General features: G+C 42.6%; 1 protein-coding gene across 2 annotated transcripts in view; it reads left to right on the top strand.

The window, feature by feature from the left end:
• The window catches only part of KCND3 (potassium voltage-gated channel subfamily D member 3), a 299,025-nt gene that overhangs the window by 269,259 nt on the left and 8,464 nt on the right, over positions 1-21,302 (top strand). The window contains exons 4-5 of one of the 2 annotated variants that reach the window (XM_044451622.1): positions 14,497-14,589; positions 18,476-18,532. In XM_044451622.1, the coding sequence (XP_044307557.1) occupies positions 14,497-14,589; positions 18,476-18,532 (150 nt within the window). The remainder of the gene's footprint in view (positions 1-14,496; positions 14,590-18,475; positions 18,533-21,302) is intronic. The other variant, XM_044451627.1, reaches the window with a different exon arrangement.

Below are 21,302 nucleotides of genomic sequence, written 5' to 3'. Positions count from 1 at the left end.
AAACGAGAGGTAGAGCTGGGTATCATCAGCGTACTGATGGTTCCGCAGCCCACAGCTCCTGATGACCTCTCCCAGCGGTTTCATGTATATGTTGAACAACAAAGGGGACAAAATGGACCCCTGTGGTACTCCATGGCATAGCTGCCATGGCGCAGAGCCATAGTCCCCCAGCACCACCTTCTGGAACCGGCCATTGAGACAGGAGCGGAACCACTGCAAAGCAGTGCCTCCGACCCCCAATCCCGCAAGCCTATCCAGAAGGATACCATTGTCGATGGTATCGAAAGCTGCTGAGAGGTCCAGAAGAACCAACAGGGACGCACTCCCCCTGACCTTCTCCCTGCACAGGTCATCATACAGGGCGACCAAGGCAGATTCAGTACCGTACCCGGGTCTGAAGCCGGACTGCAATGGGTCCAGATAATCAGTTTCATCCAAGAGTGCTTGGAGTTGTCCCGCCACCACCCGCTCTAACACCTTGCCCAGAAACGGGATGTTGGCCACTGGTCTATAATTAGTGGCCATCTCTGGATCCAGTGACGCCTTCTTCAGGACCGGTCGGACTACCGCCTCCTTTAAAGGGGCAGGCACCCAACCCTCCCTCAGAGAAGCGTTAACCACTTCCAAGATCCAGGTTCCAGTCCCATGCTTGGAATCATTTATTAACCAAGACGGGCAAGGGTCCAAAAGGCAAGTGGTTGGACGTACTCGCCCAAGCACCTTGTCCACGTCATCGGGCCGCAGTAACTGAAATTCATCCAATAAATCTGGACCAGACGGCAGCGTTGGTGTCTCCGTTGAAACCTCTGAATCAATAGTGGTGTCCAGCTTGTGACGAATCTGAGCGATTTTCTCCCTGAAATGCCTGGCAAAGTCATCACAGCGGGCCTTTGAGGGTGGAATCAGGTCTTCCTTTGGACCTGGACGAACCAGGCCTTGCACCACTCGAAAGAGCTCCGCTGGACGGCATTGTGAGGAGGCAATGGAAGCGGAAAAGAATCTCTTTTTTGCCGCCCTCACCACCACAGCATAGGCCTGATAGTGGGCTCTTAAGTGTGTTCGGTCAGATTCATCTCATGATTTCCTCCACCTACGCTCTAGTCATCTCCCAACTTGCTTCATTGCCCTCAATTCAGGAGTATACCAAGGGGAAGAGCGGGCTCTGCCCGGTGGGAGAGGACGCTTAGGAGCGATCGTGTCTACAGCCCTGGTCATCTCCCCATTCCACAGTTCGACCAGAGCCTCAACAGGAGCACCCGTCTTGTCAGCCGGAAACTCCCCGAGGGCCTTCAGGAATCCTTCCGGATCCATCCGGCTCCGGGGGCGGACCCACATAATCGCGTCTGCACCCTTACAGAGGGAGATGTCGCTCTCGAGCACAAACCTCACTAGGAAGTGATCTGACCATGACAGGGGAGTCAAGCATAAATTACTCACCCTCAGACCACCCTCTTCCTGCCCCGTCGAGAAAACCAGGTCCAGAGTGTGTCCCCGTTCATGGGTCGGGCCGGTGACATGTTGAGACAGCCCCATGGCCGTCATGGAGGCCATGAAGTCCTGAACCGCCCCGGTCAGACTAGCCTCGGCATGGAGATTGAAGTCCCCCAGGACCAACATCCTGGGGGTCCTCAACACCAGGTCCGAGACAGTCTCCGTCAGCTCAGGCAGGGAGACTGTTGGGCAAAAGGGTGCACGGTACACCAACAGAATCCCCAGTCTGTCTTGGTCACCCAACACCAAGTAGAGACACTCCAGCCCTGGTCTCGAAGGGACAGGAAGTCCCGTGAGATAGATGGAGGCTCGGTAAACCAAAGCGACCCCCCCTCCCCTCCCCTCCGGCCGTGAGCAGTGCTGGACCAGATACCCGGGCGGGCACACTTGGGAGAGGGCAACATCCCCCCCCCTCCCGCCCAGGTCTCCGTTATGCAGACCAGGTCAGCCCCCTCATCCACAATCAGGTCCTGGATGAGGGCAGATTTGTTATTGACCGACCTGGCATTAAGCAACAGCACCGTCAGGCCGGAGGGGCGACTGACGAGACTCCCTGGCACCCTCTGGCTGGGAGCAAAACCAGAAGTAGGGACAGGTGTCAGCCATCTGTCCCTCCTTCTTCTATGCGGACACGTTAAGCTCCCACCGCTGTTATGTCCCTTGCCCATAACCACCTCAATGGTGGCACCCGTGCGCTCCCCAGGAAACATAAGCGGCAGCATGGCCAGGGACGACTCCATAAAACGATTTAAAATACTACTAAAAAAAAAAAAAAAAAAACCCTCACTCACAGCCCAGCAGGAGGGCCTACTATTGCCAAGCGAAAGTCCCTGGCCAGCCCCGCCCCCCGTTCGGCCACCCAAACGGCGGCGACCGCCCTTTGGCCGATGCCCTTCGGCCGCCGGCCCTTCGGCCGCCGGCGCTTTCTAGCCGCCGGCCCTGCGTCGCCCCGCCTTGTCCGGAGCATGCCTGCCACACGTGCTGGGGCATGGTGGAGCAGCCAAGTGGGCGTTGGTGGCGGCGTGGTCTTACACGGCGAGGAGGCGGCCCTCCTCCAGCGTAGGCTACCGGGCACAGTTGTCGCTGCTAGTGACTACTCTACCCCTATCCCCACAGCTATCCTATTTATTTATTTACCTGGTACTCCAGGCAACACCAGGTGACTGGATCTATCTATTGACTCTTATTTTTCTGCAGTGTTCCTGATTTTGGGGTATGCTGGAAAATTACAAGTGTCTCTAAACTCAGCCAGTGATGATACCACAACTAGGTTAATCCACTAGGACTCACTGAAAGGGTAGGGGGCCCATCTGTGTAAACATGATTGTGCTATCTATCTATGATCTGTAGACTTCAATTTTGCTTCTGACATTCATGCTGAAAAGGGATATTCTTTTCATTCTTCATTTTATACTTGCACTTCCTTCTGTAATGTTCACTTAGGACTAGGAGAACGAGGGTTATTCATGCTCACCTAGTTTCTCTAAATTTCACATTGAAGCTAAGTTTAGTTCACTCCTATTTTCAGGGTGCATTTTGTACATATTTTTGTCCCGTGCACTGAAGCATGGAAATGCATATGGGGTAATAGACATTTCAAAGTGTGTATTGAACACACACACACACACACACACATGCACACCAATTTTGCAAATACAATTCCAAGTTCAGGAATGTGTAAACATTTCTTGAAGAAATGTACTCTCATTCAGATTTGGGGTTGCCAACAGATTTGGGATGATTTGCAAACCAAAATGAAAGTCTCATACATGCTTATGTTCACTCCTTGTTTTTTTTAACTGTGCTGCAGCCCCCTCCAGTGGAAATTGTTTGGCCTTTTGTCTAGAAATCACAAAATCATATAGTCTGCGACATGCAAACTTCAGCTAACTTAACAATAATTCCTCCTCCCAATTCACCAGATACTCTAAGAACTGTATGCCTGAAAGAAGGAACTGGGATCTCTGTCACCAGAATTCCCAAGAAAAGGGACTGAGATCCCCATTACAGAATTCTCAGCACAGTCACCAGAAGGTAGAGAAGATAACATGTACTGCTTTCAGTAGAATTCTTTTAGAGGAGCCATGACAGTTAAACTGATATAAAATCCATATGAATTAATGTTGCCAATTAGGGCTGGTCGTAGCATTAGGCAAAATGAAGCGGTTGCCTCAGGCAGCAAATTCTGGGAGGCTGAAGCAAAGTGTGGGGGTTAGCAGGTTGGCAGCATTATGTGCTTCATAAATTATCCTATTGCCCTCAGGCATAGTGGAAGACATTCTTCCATCACCAATAGTGAAGGAAGATCCCAGCTGGTTTTTGTGCAACAAATAGGAGGGGCACTACCTTGTTTCTTGCTTCAGGCAACAATATTTCTTGGGCCACCCTTATTGCCACTGCAGCAGTTTGGAATGACCAGGCCTGCTTCTGTGACTTTAACAGCTGCTTATTCTGCAAAATTCAACAGGTTATGCTTTTATCTTCTGTGAATACACGTCGAACTGGGCTAGAAGGAATTACCCTCAATCTTACTGTGCTAGATAGTTGAATTCCTAACAGTTTAGAACCAAGTGAAATGGGGTCACTCCAAAATAAGATAGTTGTTTCAGCATACACAAGGTTTGTAAGATTAGAACAGCTAAACAGGGTTGTCAAGGGTGGGAACTTTTGGAAGGCTTTCATTCATTGGGTCTCCATAAGTCAGAGAGGACTTGATGGCAAATAACAACAAATTTGTAAATTAAAAGAAAAAGGTATTTAACCACAACTCTATCCACATCAAAAGACATAAGTTGTATGGGGAGGATGCAAGCCATACCTCCAATGTCCTTGGACACATGGACTCTTTCACATCCTTTGATGTGTTTTGTGATAATGGGAGACTACAAGCATTTGAGATGCTTCATGACTTGGGAACCTTGCCTAACCAGACCCATTAGCTCCAAATACTTATAAAATGCTTAGCAGACCTTTCTGCTAAGCATGTGAAGGCCAAGTTAGTAAACCAATGGCCATACTATCAGAAGAAATGACAAGGATTAATAACATGAGATTTGAAAAATCTCTTCTCCCTGCACTAACCAAGCAGATTTCAGGAGAGGAAAGGGTAAAGATAAGTAAAATGCTTATATTCCAATAAAATACTTTTACAAGTGAAAGACTGTAAGTAATCACAGTGATTTTGGAAGCAGCTTCTCATCATCTTTTCCCATACCTGCAAATCTCTCCCCCTCTCCCGTACTGACATGTAAAATATTTAATTGGATATAGCATATAGCATGCATTTGAATATTTGGAACTATCACAAAATGCCTTGGACTATTATTTTGGACCATGGATGATGATCTCTGGCAGAGCTTGACTTTCACAGTATCCTGGCTCATCTTCTAAATATTCCTCAGGGCCTTTCTTTTCCTTTGAGTAAGGAAGATTATTCTGCTAATGAAGAGGCTGACTTTACAAGCTGCAGCAATCTGAGACACATCCTCTGCTCAAATGCATTCTTGAAATTCACAGCCATGCTTCTGTGAGCACTTGTTTGGTACTAGTGCTTGGGCTGTCTGCTTTCATTTATCACTAAAAGAATTGTTTTGAGCTGGTTGACATTAGCTGTGCTTTTTAAATTTAGAAATATTGAGGCTGAAAGTGTTACATGACTCATCTTTACAATAAATCAATTATTTCCTTAATTACAAATTATGGAGTAGATTGTTAATTGGATCTTAATCAGAACTCTTCCTCCTGTTATAAACAACCTATGTACTCAACCACATTTTATTTTGTTATTTAAAAAACCAAAAGAACACAAAAAACCACAATAAAAGATTAAAATCCAGCATCTGGCCCCTGTAATGCATGAGGGCAGTAGAATACATTTGAGTTTTGATAAGTTTAGGGTAGGTGAGATTAAGATTATGTGTCCTGGTAAGTGAGTGGTTCTCACTTGTTACCTGTTCTAGATGTGCTTGTTGCCCCACTGAAGGAGCCAATCCATAATCTAGAGGTACTCCATCACTGGTGTTGGAGGTCCAAGTAACCTTGATAGTTGAAAATGCCTTTTCCAGCTTCACCTACTATGCCTGCTACAACTATTCCTTTGCCAGGTTAGCTAGGTCATAGCTTGGTTATGGTTAAAAGGAAATGGTATCCTCAGAACTGAATTACAGCTATTGGGTGGTATAAAAATGAATGGAAGGAAGGAAGGAAGGAAGGAAGGAAGGAAGGAAGGAAGGAAGGAAGATGGTCTGCATAGAATTGTCCTTCAAGCTGGTCTAGAAGCTGCAGTAATATAAAATACAGCTATCCAACTGTTCTTGGGTACCATGCCATGTCAGCTCCAGGAGCAATAGGTGGTAGCTATCCTCATCTGTCACACCAAGATCAGGGATAATACAGGTGAAAAAAGAGCCAAGGCTTCCTCAGGAAAGGCTCAGATTCTCATTAAGGTATAGTAGGCTCAGAGTCAAAGTGTGGCTAAGCTGAGTGGGAGTGGGAAGCCTTTCACAGGGCCACCTGTGGGGCCTCCTGTGGCTACCACTCAACTGAGTGGACCTGCCCTTGCAGATTTGGTGCTAATATCATGTACCAGGAGAACTGCCGTGCTTTGCAGATCCTGACATACAATATCAGCATATCACTCCTCTGCTGAAGGCCCTGAAATGGATGCCTAGTTGCTACTAGATAAGGTTTCAGTTCTTGGTGGTGCACTACAAAGCTCTGAACAACTTGGGGCCAGTACTCTTGAAGACACACCTTTTTCTTTATCATTTTGCCCAATCACTGGAGTGACCTGAAAGGGTGCTTCTGGTTGATGGTCTCTCATGGCTTGGTGATGTAATAGGAAACCACTGGGAGGAGGCCATTTAGAGTGTGATGGTTTCCACCCAATGGTAGGGTGTTCCAACTGAATTAGGCATGCACCTGTACCATGTTGTTTTCAACATTTCCTGCAGATTTTTTTGTTTCGGGCATGATTTGTCATCTTCCAGCTTCGAGAAGTCGATGAATCCCAGTCAGTCTTTTATTGATGTATTTGGCTTTGTTTATTGTTTGTCTGTAGTTAGTATTCTTGTTGTATGCAGCTATGAACTCTTTCGATGTGGAGTGCCTCATAAATCCTGTAATAAATAAAGAAGAACTAATAGAATGTAAAACCAACAAAACCATGAAATATGGATACAAAAATGAAAGGTACTATTAGGAGCAGGAATTAAAATAGTGGGTCTTAAATACTGAAATTACTCAAATTCTTAAATGGCCTGCTAGAATAGACATGTTTTAGCCAATAGCAAAATTGATTAGCTTTCCTAGGAAGAGCATTCTAGAGGAAGGATGAAGCTTCCATCAAGAAGGCACTATGAGTTGTCAACATCCTCAAAGCTGCAGAATGATGGATAAATATAGGATGCTGAATTTAATAGCCCCACTGAGAGCATCTGGATTAATATATAGGGAATAAAGAATAAAAGGATCGTGCTGGTTGGAGTCTGCTACTGATCACCCACTCAAGGAAAACCGTGAAACTTTTGAAAATTGTCAATATGTCAAGGAAGCAGTGTGTGTGGGGGAGGGAGGTAATTTCACTGAAATCTGCTGGGAGACAAATTCTGCCAAATATGCCCCCCCCCCAAAAAAAAGTTCCTGGCCTGTATGTGTCAGAATATCCTCCTATAGAAAGTGGGGGAAAGAAATTGAGGTTCTGCTATCCATGCCCATGACCTAATGCAGTTACAGGAACTCTGGGGAAAGTGTCATATATTAAATCTTGATTCTAAAGGAAGCAGAACCTGACGGTAGTCAAATGTATACCCTGGATTTTTGGAAAGCCAATTTCCTTAGAAGAGCTACAAGTAAGGCCCCATGGCAAATTACTTTAATGAAGAAAAGCAATCCAGGACAGGTGGGGATTTTTTAAAAAGGAATTTCTAAAAGCCAATGACAAATAGTTCCAAGGAAGGAAAGGTACAGGCAGGTAGCACAAAATTGCCAAGAAGGCTAAAGCTTAGAATGAGCTGAGGTTAGCAAAGGGATGATGAAAGCAACAAAAAGGCAGAAGTGTTCAATTCATACTTTGGTTCAGTCTTCTCCCAGAAGAGGATCTATGACCTCTTTGGCAAAGGTGAAGTACAAGCTGAAGGGGAAAGATTTCAGTTTTAAACTGATATGCAAATCATCAAGGTGGACCTCATTAATTTGAACAAGTTCAGATCTCTGGAGCCAGATGAGTAGGATCCTAGAGTAAGAAAGGAACTGTCAGAAGAACCCTTTCGACCACTGACTATTATCTTTGAGAAATTATGGAGGATGGGTGAAGTGCCAGATGATTGAAGGACTAATTTTGTCCCTATCTTCATAAAGAGAAAAAGAGGAACCTGGGAAATACAGGCCAGTCAGCCTAACATCAATCCCTGGAAAAATCCCAGAGCACATTATACAGCAGTCAACTTGTAAACCTCTTGAAAACAATGCAATGATAACTGGAAACCAAAATGAATTTCTCATGAACGTATTCTGCCAGACAAATCAGATCTAAATTTTGATAGTTGGTCTGTGTAAATGCCATGGACCTAATATATCTTGACTTCAGTAAAGCTTTTGATAAAGTGACCCTTGATGTCCTAATTAACAAACTAGCTAAAAGTAGGCTAGATGGAACAACTATTGGCTGGATTCTCAGTTGGTTACAGAACTGGACTCAGAGAGTGCTCATCAAAGGCATCTTCTCAAGCCACAAGTGGAGTACTGTGGGGTTCAGTCTTGGTTCCAGTGTTCTTCAGTATTTTTATTAATGATTTGGATAGAGCTAGGGGAAAGAAACCAATTACTCCATTACAAGTACAAGTGCATTACTACAAGCAAGACAGATCTTGGAATGGTAGATCACAAGCTTTATTAAGCACTGCTCAGGCCTCATCAGGTGTACAGTATCCAGTATTCTGGACACCACAGTTTAAGATAAACTAGAAAAGAGTTGGAGGAGGGCAAGAAAAATTATCAAGAAACTGGAAACTAAGCCCTATATGGAAAGACTGAAATAACTGGGGATGTTTAGCCTTGAGAAGAGAAGACTGAGGGAAGGTACAATAATTTTCAAGTATGCGAAAGGTTGTCACACAAAGATAGGCCAGGATCTCTACTCAATCATCTCAGAGTACAAGACATGGAATGATGGCTTAATTTAGAGGAAGCCAGATTCTGGCTGAGCATAAAAAAAAACAAAAACAAAACCTTTCCTGACTGTTACAGCAGTAGGACAATGGAACCAATGATGTAGGGAGGTTCTGAGCTCTCCTACCCTGGAGGCCTTCAAGATGCAGCTGGACAGCCACCTGAGGAGAATGGTTTCATTTGGGGTCCTGCACTGAGCAGGGGGTTGAACCATATGACCTTACTGGCTTCTTCCAACACTACTATTCTCTGATTTTGTGAATTGAATTAGAAACATTTACCTCATCAGAGATAGATTTAAGACCATAGAAAAATACTGGCTCTCAGTAATCATAAAATTTACCTTGGCTGTAATACATCTATAATATTTTGAATTTAAAACATGCTTCTGACACAGCAAGCACATGTTTGTTTCTCATGACAGGATATACTTAGAATGGCTTGGGGTTAGTAAAATGCCATACAAACATATCTGTGTATATTTTATGGGCATCAGTTGAGAGCTGTCCTGGCTATTTTTCTATTTGAAAAGTTTTAAAATTTCTAGACATTGTAGGTGGGGCAAGCTTTTTTATTCCATTTGTATGCTCTGTTGTTCAAGCAGAGCAAGTCTCCCTTAATTATGGGAAAGAAATTTAATCTCAGCATTACCAAGATGTGATGCATTCCATCCAGAGTGAAGCATCTAAAAAACTCAAGTATTTTGCCAGAGTCAATAAAGTTACATCCTGTATCTTTTCAACTGCAATTAACATCTACACTCTAGCTTGCTGTGTCATGAGCTGGTAACGCTGCAGTAAAAAGCCCTTTCTTAGCTTAGATTTTGGCTTTCTGTGCTTCTCTCAGTACAGAGAGGCTTTCTGCTGCAGAATTCCATCAGAGAGACAAAGCTTAGCATTCTATTTGCTATGCCTTTGATGCATATGTTAGTAAATTACCTCTATGGGCATCCCATAAGCTTTTGAGACATGCAATGGGAATTCCAAAATACAGGGCCCATTTGTTTTGGGGCAATGGGATACCTTCCTATGTTCAAGTATTCTATGTTCAAGTGCTTGTTATTTATTTAAAAGGAAGTCTTAGTTGGCAGTATCTAATGGGACGTGCTGGCACAAACATGTGTGTGTGTGTGTGTGTGTGAGAGAGAGAGAGAGAGAGAGAGAGAGAGAGAGAGGTGGGGGGAAGTAAGAGAAAGAGATGGAATTATTTTGCATAGTAGTAACTCCACAAATGAATGTTCATCAATAAGCCACTGAAATCATCCTGCTTGACTTCCTGCATACCATCCAGCAATTGAATTTGCTTTAGTTTTCCTGTTGTATTCCACAAATATACAGCTAGAAGAAAGCCAGATGCCAAGAACGTCTGAAGAGAGTCACTGTTTCTGCTATGAGCTAATCTGGCACTAATTTCTTGTGCCAGCCTTACAATATCTGAACATGTGGCAATGTACATGACTGTGAGATTATCACACATTATCACACACTTCAAAAGTTAGATCCAGTGTCTACCTTCCCTATGAGAAAGAATACTACCTGCTTCTCATGGGGTGGGGTTGGAATCCACTACTCACCCCCTTCAACAGGGTGAAGAATTTTCAGGATCCTGGAAGACCTGTGGGATAAAGAATAACTCCACCAGTGCAGTTGACCTAGATCTACGCCAAGTAAGCATTTGGCTTCCTATATGAGAAAGACTTGCATGCTGGGTGTTTGTAATATGAGTAGTGAGCATTCAAAATCTAATGAAGCCACATGAAGAGCCCAACCAGGCAATAAGGTTAGTCTGCTACCAGTTTGCTAGCCCGCCTCAGTACCTGGCACCATTAGAACCACTTGTTCTCTGCTCCATTCCAAATCCTTTGAGTACACAGCCATTGTGAACAAATTCACTATGTGAGCCAAGAAAAAGCAGACTTCAGAATGGGATCTCTGCCCACTTGGTGGCCACATAGTTTCTGGAAATCAGTAGTGACCCATCTCTGTTCCTAGGGGTTTTGTTGAAGATTCAACAGCTTAGCATATATTGTAAGTGCTATAAAAATTTTGTTAAAGCATTCTGCAGCTGCAGGACAACAGTGCAAGCCCAGTAAAAGCAATATAAGGTGACACCACAATAGTACATGCATTTTTGTTGAATATGTAGACAACACTGGAAAGCAATTCCGTGAGACATCTCCTTGTTGAACACCAACCAAAGTTGAAGGAGTGCCTTTGAACACACAATTGCCATTTGAACGTATCTACGTAGCAGGGTCTGAAAATGCCTGCCGCTGAACATAAATAAAATTGATGGCACTGATCACAGAAGACATGCTGTGAAATTGAGGTGGAGTTCAGGGTCAGGGAGTTTAAATTAACCACACATATCCACACACACAAAATCCTTAGCCATGTAGTTTCTAAACTGACATCCTCAGAGAAGGGGGGGGGGGGGGGGGGAAAGAATCATGTTTTCAGCATAACAAAAAGACCTGACATCTTGTTAGCACTTTCCTCTCTCACTTGGACAAATACTTGCCCTCACACCGAAAGATCAATGATGTGCAAAGCCCATTCACAAAATTTGGGCCTCTGTAATACATACAAAAGCATAACAGCCAGAGACTGACATAACGGTCATTTTTAAATACAGGATATCCTTTTTAGAGCATTATTACGGCTGTATTTCAGGAAATGGGTCACCCATGGTAATAAGCTGATTCTTTTTATTGCACTGAGTCAAGCCGGTAAGAATGTGCATGTCTTCAAATGTCAAGTGAAATGTCTGAAGAGGTCAAAATACAATAAATCAAGATCAAGGAGCATGTTACTGTGTTTCTCGTTTAAAGAGTTACACATTTTTTTTAAAGAAAGTTGGGACTTCTGTTCAGGCCATTGGCTTTCACTTGCCCCATTAGTCCGTATTTTGCAGCCTGATTCAAAAAAAATTTTTGTTAGTACTTTGAAAAGACTCCTAAAGGGAGAGTCAAAATGGGCACAGAGGAGCAAGGCAGGCCAGGGAAGTGCTACAATCCGAGTATTGACCTGGCAGCTTTTAGGAGAGACCATGGCTCAGTGAGGAGCAGCAAATGCAAAAGATCACAGAGTCAAAGCCAGGTATTTCCAAACCAGCTGTAGTTGGAAAGTATTTTTGTATAAAATCCAGAGCACTGCCACCAATCAATGTTCTGAATACTAAGCTGGGTGAAACACTGATCTGATTCTACATTCCTATTTTCATCCCCAGGTGGTAGGCACTGGCAAGCCAGTGAAGGAATATTTCAGCAGAGCCATGGGGCTGTAAATGGCACCATGCCTTGAACAAGGTGCCCCTTCTGCTGTTGTGACAAAACTTTTTCTACATGAGGCTGTTAACTGGCTGTTAGCCTGTTCCATCAACTTTTGGATTCGAAAGATTTGAGATCTGAGCACTGTGCAAGGCATGTTTCCTTTCCTGCTTTTCCATGCTGCATTTTTCCTGCTGTAAAATAACTTGCCTAAGGTGTGTGTTAGATACAGAGGTAAAATTGGAGGCTCACAATGAACTCATAAACCATCAAGAGTAGGGACTGATGAGCATGCTATAAATGCTTTGTGTAGAAAATCCAAGGGCCCATGATTGCACTGCAAGAGATAAGAGGGAAGACTGGAAGGCCTGTAAGTACTCTTGCTTTTCTCTGTTTTAGTGACTTCACAAGTATTTTCAGAATGAAGGCACAGAGCAGCTTTTCCAGCCTGGTAGCCATCCAGATGTTTTGAATTGCAGTTATTATCATCCCTAACCATTAGCTACATTGGCTGAGACTAAGGTTTTGGACCTGTAGTCCAAAACATCTGGAGGGCACCAGATTTGGGAAGATTGAAAGCATATGAAGGCACAGAAGCAAAGGAGCCTGCCTGACACAACGTCTGGCTGGAGTGACAGTGGCTGTCCAAGGTCAGAGGTAAAGAATTTTCTTAGTCATGCTGCCTGAGATCCTTTATGCCATTCAGCCATTTAGGCTAAAATGTCTTCAGTAGGCAGATGACACACAGCTCTCCCTCCCATGCCCATCTACTTTCCACAGGAAGGTGATGGGACGGTTAGATGGACATTTGGAGATGTGGGAGGACAAACAAGTTCATTCAGGCAAAATGGATGAACTGTAGTACAGAAGTTAATCAGTCTGGATGGAAGTGTTCAACTGGTTCTGGACAGAACTGCACTCTCTCAGAAGGTTAGCAACTTTGCATCATGGAGATCTTCCTAGACTCAGAGGTACCTGTGGAAAAACAGCTGGTAAAAATGGCTATGAGTAAGTTATGAATGGAACCCATGGTGCCTGCTGCATTAGGAGTGACAGATTTTGCCTATCTCATGGCATGGTTACTTCCAGACTAATGTAATATGCTTATACAAGTCTGTTATAAAAGACATTGAAGAAGGTTCACCTAGCTCAGAATGCGGCTGCCTGGATGCTTTTTTGGAGGCTAACCATTTGGAACATATTATTCCACTTCTGTATCAGTTGCCCTTAGATGGGCTTCTCCAGAATTCCAGATAACTATGTTCTTCCTAAAAAGACATTTCTTTCAAATTAGCTGTGGAGTTGCAATTTGGGGAAGGCCCTCTAAACTGTTATAGAAGTTCAGTAACATAGCATTGCTGCTGAGTGCTGGGGAAATGTGGCTTCTGTTCAACAGATACACCAGCTAGCTAACAAAGCGTGGCCCTCCACAAGCAATAATAGTGAACATATAAAATGGTTCTCTGGAGAAAACCCTTTGTTTTCCTTTGGACAGGAATGAATATCAATGTCTCACATGGATGGAAACATCTTGTGAAGAAATATTAGCTTTGCATAAGCACTGAAAAACTATGGCTCTTCACTCTAGCATGGGTTGAGATTCTAGTTATTCCAAATAGATGAAACCACTTGCTACCTTGCAGTCTTAGACATCCAACACCTCCTTTTGTCCACAACTCTGATCACTTATGAAAAAGCAGCACAGAAATGCTCCCTTGTTAGTAAATCTGTGGTCAATAGGACTTAGTTACCTCTTCGGCTGATATCCTCTGCTATTCATAGATTTCAGCATTCCTTTGTGTACTGATTTCATATAAATTCACATTTGTATGAACTGACCTCTTCCCATCTCTCCTTCCATCCCACCCAAGACCATGAAACTGGAATTAATGTCTATATTGTGCTTAATTTACAGATTGTAATGGGTGCATCATAAGAAGATGGATGCAAAGCTGGCCTAATGGCACAAACATCTCAAGTTTATGTGGTTTGGGTGGCAATATTGTTATGGTGCACACAATCTGAGAACAGCATCACAGGCTTCCCTGTGGTATTGCAAGAGATCTAAGTTTGCACCGTTTGAGTCATGCACTACAGATACCTAATAAGCCCTAGAGGCAAAAACCAAACCAGGAGCAGAGCCTCATACTCAAGGGATTTATTAGAAGTGTGATGTATCCAGTGCATTTGGCATATTACAATATCTTCTGGCAATGAGTTCTTATTCTATTATCACAGCAGCAAGAACATCTTCATTGCAGCAGTTCACTGTGGAGTTCACTGTGCTCCTGAGGAAAACAATATATCAAAATTACATCACATTGTGAATATATCCCCTTCCTGTGTACAGACCTTTTGGTGGTGTCCTCCTTCTTTGGTGTTGTCCTCCTCCTACCTGTCTTGAGCTGGCCTTGGGTGAAAGAATCAGGGCTTCTTCTCCCACTTTAACCATGGTGTGAGCACTTCTCACATATTTTTCTCACTCATCTTTTTCCATGTTTCAGATCCAGAACGTGTTTGTCTTTCTTGCTGTGCCAATAGCCTCACAGATACCTTTTCTATTTGTTTAGGGCTCTATGCAAGATGAGCACAACATCAGCAAAGCCACCTCGATCATCGAAAGTCAGCATCACCACCTGCTGCACTGCTTGGAAAAAACAACTGTAAGTAGCAAAAGGAAAATGTCTGGCTATGGATCTTGCTCTTTGGGGATAATCAAAAGAAGGTGTGGGTTCCCATGGTGCACACCATACAAAAATATTTGTGTTGGGTATGTTAGTATAAAAATGTACTAATATATAAAAATGTACTATTGTTTATCTTCCGTATCTCCGGTGCCATATAAAGAAAAATGTGCTACATTAAGAAAAGGGGCTACTTTTCTCATGACTCAATACATCCATCAAATATTGAAAGAAAACTTCATCTGTTACAATGATCATTACAAGATACCTATTAACTGCTAACATTAATGATGGGTGAAGAAAGATCAAACGTAAGGTGCCATTAAACCAGATCAAACATCATAATGCCAGAAACCATTGCCTTTTCTATCAGTTCTCTGACTTTCCCTAATGTACAATAGCACTAGTTTCCACCATGTCTCTCTATATTTTTTCCATGGTTCCACCTCTCCAAAAAACACAGTTAACTAAGCAATGTTCCTTTGCTCCCATAACTTCCTAATTAGTTCTGCTCTACTGTGCTCTGCTCTAACTATGGTTACTTATTCCTTTCTCAACGTGTTTTTTTTTCACTTGAAAACTTCAGCCTTGTTCTCTTTAAAAGTTCTATCCAAAAGTTTGATCCCTAACTGCAGACTTTGGTGCTTAACATATTAATGCTACTTAGAATGAAAGGAAGATATGCTTGGGTTTTATCTTTGCTGTACATCTGTACACCTGGCTTCATTTGAGATGGCTGCAATTCCTCTGAGCTGCAATGGCCACCAATTGACAGATAATGCTTTGCAATGACAACAGCATTGTGTATTCAAGCTGAAATTATGCAGGTCTGTATCCAGCGCAGCACTACCATTAATACAACTGGCATTGTGCTGGTGTCAGTGACCTCTACTGCAGCACCAAGTACATTTGCTCCCTAACACTGGATACAACCCAATGGAAATCCTGTGAATGGAAGAATAGGACAATTGTCTGAGGCCTAGCAAAGGTCTCTCATGGAGGCGGTCCTCTATGTACCTAGCCAGTGCAAACACAAATCTAGTTGGATCCTCATTTGTTTCATATTGTTCATCTGGGCCCCACCCAATTGGCTAGATGGATTATTTGATGTGTATCATGATGTTCATCCCCAACCAAGCTCAGTGGGAGCTGGTTAACTTGCTCATGACTAATGCTGCATTGGAACCCATCTTTTTGTTGTCTCACTCTGCTCCCTTGATTCAAGAGGCATTGGTTATTATCCATGTTTGCTGCCTGTCCCTCTGTTTGTGCAGTGCAGCAGATCATGGTAAGCACAGGTAGTCCATGCGGGGCCAGCCCAACTCAGCGGTGGCTGAGGAATGCACAGCCCAGGGCTGACCTTGCTGCCATTCCTTCCAGTTATAGGAACAGGTAGAAGACCACAGCCATAGGCATGGCACAAGCAGACTGCAGAGATCGATGTGTTGCATGAGCATGCTCAAGCCACCCCACCCCACCCTCCAAAGAGAGCACTACAGAATGGCTTGGCTATCATCTCTGTGAGATGCTGTAACAGAAAATTTGAAGGTGCTTATACATAAAGAGGTCTGGTTGTGTCATTCTTGTTAGAAGTGAAGAGAAACAGCAGGGATGAAAGAGAATATTTGTCCCCAAATTAAAGGATGAAGGTTGGCATTCCTGAAAAGACAAGTAGGCCCATTTGATTTGATGCACAAAAGCATTCTTTCAAAATGGAGGGAAGAGGCAACATAACTAATGGAAAGTCTGGACTGGGATCTCTTCTCAGCTTACTTTGTGCTTTGGGCATAGACTATGCCTTTGCTCACACGCAACCTATCTGACTTGTATCAGATTTTAACAGTGTGTGATAAAAGAAATCCCACTGTGGCCTAACTCTGATAACAGTGAGTAAGGAAAACCAGTCCAGTTGTGATGAGCAGATGGAACAGTTCTGCCGTGGAGTGCTCAACCTGGCCATGTTCTATTCTGCCCCTGGTGCTTCAGTAATATTCAAAACAAAGACGTAGAAGGGAATAGCATGCAAAAAGAGCCACAAAACTATCAAGGATCGTGGTTGTATCTGGCTGTTTAAGCCAGGGTTGGTCTTCCAATGTTAGCTGTTGGATCATTTTCAAACTAATTTTAAATGGAGAGGAAGGAATGCCTTCAAAAGCTGATATGTTGTAATTTATGACTGAAGTATATTTGTCCTAAAGTGATAGGAATAAAAATAAATTAAGTACAATTTATCCACAATTTCCTGCTGAAATTCAAATAGAAATCAACATAACGTTGCATCAGGAGTTTGTGGGAATGGGATAGTCAGAGGTGGTTCACTGCAGTCTCAATTAGTGATCAATGGCTATCAGGTTATTTCAAAAGGTGTGTTGTCAACCTAACTCATCAATCATTTTCAACACAGTGATTGTCATTTAAGGACTGACATGCAGCATGTTCAGTGTATGTTTTTAATGCACCCATCAAAATGGTTCAATCAGGTTTTGTGCTGAAAATGCATGTCTTTCCCATTGTACATAACTGATCAATAAAGCATCACACTAACAAAATAAATTTTCATCATAGCCTTTGGATTCTTGAAACACTAAAGAAGTTATTTTGTAATGTCACAAAGTTGCCAGTGGAATGAGGAATGACCATACATAAAAAAGTATCAGGCAGGTTTCAAAGGGCAATTCACCTTTCCAAAAAGTAGGTCTCTTTTCCATGGTATTGTCTACTATTATTGAAAGTCAAGATTAAAATATTTGTGGTGTCAATGGTTCACCTCCAGATTCAACAAATTTGGAAAAACAAACCTGGGGAGTATTCATATTTAATTAGAAAGTAAATGCATTCAAATTGAATATATGCTCAGATGTTTCTTTCATAGTAATAAGCTTCCTCTTTGGTTGCTTCTTTATTTCCTTAGCTGCTCCAGGATGCTTCTGGATGGCGGGCTGTAAACTAAAAGAAGGTCTACATATTGCCCACATTTCATGTGCAATTGCACTTTCTTGGCTCACACACCTCAGGATGTTCCATCCACACAGTGGTGTGACATAGCCAAGTGAACAGTGCTGTCCCGTTTCCTTCTCAACTGCTTATGGCTAGAAATTTCCTAACACCCTTATCCCAGCACAGGGAAATCAAAATATTTTAAAAACATCTGAGCACCCATAAAAAGACTGTGTCTGTACAGTTAGACCTACTTATGTTTAGTCTAAAGTAACCATTGTGTTCAGTGGGATATTTCCTTGGTTTGTAAGCTTGAAGAAGCCTTTGGCACAAGAAAGCGCTGGCTAGAGAGCCATAAAGAACCATGAGACAAGTACATGATAAATTCCTTACTTAGGAAAGCTCTAGGCTTCATTCACATGTGATTCTGCCTACTTCTGGATGGAGGGAGCCTATACTGCAGTTCTTTTCTTCCCCTCTTACCAGATTTTACCAGAGTTAGAAAAAAGAGTTAACAGCAGTGGGAAAACATGGCCTGATCCTAATTCCATCTGACTATTCCATAAAATTCCCTGAATGAAGCAGAGCAATTGCACAATAAAAGCCTCATCTGGAAGCAGCCCTGGTATTATACAAACTAGTTCTAACCCACCTCGTGGTTTGTCTTGCCCAGCTGCCCCCATTGAATGGCATATACCTAATTTTCTCCCTACCCACTAGCTCTCAAAGGAAACCAACAGGACTTCCAGTCACATTGGGATAATATTATAGATGGAAGAGATGGTACACTTCAAAATATTTGAAAGGAAAGGTTTTGTTGCCCATTCAAACCTGTGTGATGCCAGATGGAATGCTGGGACTGAACTTTGGAATGCTGGAATGGACAATCAATGGTGTTTTTATCTTTTGTCGACATGTTGTCCTGTAGGGATTGTCCTATCTTGTGGATGATCCCCTGTTATCTGTACGAACTTCCACCTTCAAGGTATTTCCTTCTTAATTCAATCATTTACTGCAGTCTCTGTGCCATGTCTTGAGTGATGTTTCCTTCTTTGTTAGTGATCCTGTTCTTAGCAGATGGTGCATGTTGGAGCAATTTTGCTATCTGTGGCTTTGATGGACTGTTGATAAAATCAGCAACAGCATTATTTATCTTTAACACTTCTAGTCAGAATAGGAAATGATAAATGTGAATCTTAATTATCTGCATTATTTATCTGGATGTGGCACTTCTGTATACACTATGGTTTTATCCCTTTCAGCTTCTGTCCTTGTGCATAAGATACCATTCATTCCCCACCCATGCAAGTTCTGCATATATTTCTATCAGCCTATAATTAATTGCTGTTCTCTGTATCAAGATTGCAAATCCAGGTTGCTCTCCATATGCGATTACTATAGCATGGGAGAAGCCTGTTTTATGGTAGTTTGCTCCCAAATGGCACCCTCCAGATGTTTTAGATTACAACTTCCATCAGCTCCAGCTAGCATGGTCCATAGTTAGGAAGCATGGAAGTTGTAGTCCAACATGTCTAGAGGGCACCACACAGCAGAAGGTTGTCCTGTGCTTCATAACTTTCAAAAGCTTTGCATCTTGAGGATGGGTAGAGACAAAAGCAACAGGATGTCCCACCGGATTATCACCTTTGGTCTTGACCAGATGCCATGTGCACAGGGTAAACTCATGCCCCACTGGCAGGCTTCTGAACATTAGGACATCACTATAAGATGCAGCCACATGTAATAACTTAGGCTGAACCTTTCTCGCAATCTGAAAAATAAATGATTATGCATTGGCTCAGCTTGATCTTTTTTTTCCAGTAAAATTACAGTTCTGTGCTATTCAGCTAGGTTGATTGTAAAAAAAATCTATATGTTTCTTTTCCTAACCATGTTATTTTCACTAACATTTACCATTTTAACCACAATCATGCCTTGCTTAGCTTCTGTCTCAGGCCAGCTTCATAATCTTAAATCAGGCATGTCATATAACATTATATAATCAAGACATTTATAATACAGTATCTGTTTTTTCCCAATCAGGTGAACTCCCGTACACAATGTACCATTGTAGCAGCCCACTCACATTGGAAGCAGCTTGGCATACTCAAAAGACTGCTGCCAGAGGAAGCATGAGTAATTCATGCTTCTTCTTTTCTTGCTTTCTGTGGTAATGGGAAAAGTGGAGAGATGCATCCCCGTGGGGAAATGGATAAGCTCCACACATGACACACCTCTGTAGCTGACACATTTGCCACAAAGAAGGTACCCAAAGTTCCCCCTCCTGTGTGCTCCTTCTGTCATCATGACTTGCTTGAATATCCAGAGCTGGTCCAGATGATAAACAATGAACACGTTGCACTATTTGTTAGCCGACGTAGTTCCACTGAAACTAGCTGGTAGAAAGTGTCAGTTTGTTTAATATTACAGGATGGTTAGCCTGCAATCCTATGGTTCTCTGGAGGGCATCCCAGGGGACATAGGAGAGATTGTATCTCCCCATCTGAGAGCAAATCAAGAGGGCCACCCTTGGAAGGAGAGACCCAACCTTCAATGCTTTTTCCCATCCCCAACAGAAACCTCCAAGGCCATTGCTTCTCATTGCTGGAGTTCTAAAAAGGGACAGATCAGGCTGCATGTCCTCATCCGACTGGGAGATCAGATTCAAAGTTGCTCAGGCCTTCAGATTTATACCAGGCACAAGGTGGAAACTGTGTGGCAATCCTGGAGTGAGAGCACATAATTTCCCACCCATCACTTCCAGTGGAAAATAAGCCTTCAAAAGAAAAAAAAAAAAATCCCCAAAGGGAAAAGAAGAATACTCTGTGGTTCTTGTTCTTTTCCACCCTGCCAACATGAGGTCAGCAAGGAAAAGGTTGCTCCTTCTTAGGAACTTCCTGCTCTCACTGCCAGGATAGCTCTTTCAAGGTATGACTGTATTAGCACAGCTCGCTGCATTTTTTTTTCCATTTCTATTTGCTGATAGTGATGAAGCCTGAACATCACTTTTTCCTGCAAGCTACCACAGAAATTGTACAAGGCTGAAAGGTGTGACATAGTCCACGCAAATCATATTTTTCATTCCACTTTCTGGGGCAAAAGTCTCCCATTATCCCTTTTGCTGGTCATGACCTTTTCCATTCTCCCTTTCTAATCTTTCTTCTTCTTATAATAGTGTAGTTTCACTATATATCAATATTCCTATGCCACCTTATAAATGTCTGCTAACTTCTCTTACCATACCAAAATTTCTATAATTTCCAGTCATTTATTGAATCTTCCTCTGCCCCTGTTTTGCAAAACTGTGTATAAAATACATAAAGATACAATGATGAAAATTCTCTGTTTATTATCCTTTTAGTCCCACAGTTCTCTAATGAACATTCTTATGCATGAGAAATGGACAAAGAAAATGTATCAGACCCATAAAGCAATGAATGAAATGTGCCGAGAGTTTTGCTTTTTTCTGGAAAAATGATTGTTGTTCTAGTACCAGTTTTTAAACATTTCCCACATAAGCATTTCTGCTTCTCTTAGGATTGAAAAGGTCATTAACAAGCTCATGTTACAGCTCCAAAAGCAAAAGTATCTTTGATCAATATGGAAGGCAGCTGTATTGACCATAAAATAGCAAAATCCAAGAAAAACAATATTAGAGCAAAGTTTTATTAGCCCAACCAGAAGGATCACAAAATGTAGTATGAAATATAGTGTAAAATAGAGATGGACAGTTTGTGACCCTTTGGACGTTTTGG

Source organism: Varanus komodoensis, unplaced genomic scaffold, assembly GCF_004798865.1.
Source record: "Varanus komodoensis strain SLA01 unplaced genomic scaffold, ASM479886v1 scaffold1, whole genome shotgun sequence".
NCBI classification, from domain to species: Eukaryota; Metazoa; Chordata; class Lepidosauria; order Squamata; family Varanidae; genus Varanus; species Varanus komodoensis.
This window is presented reverse-complemented; position numbering and strand designations above follow the sequence as displayed.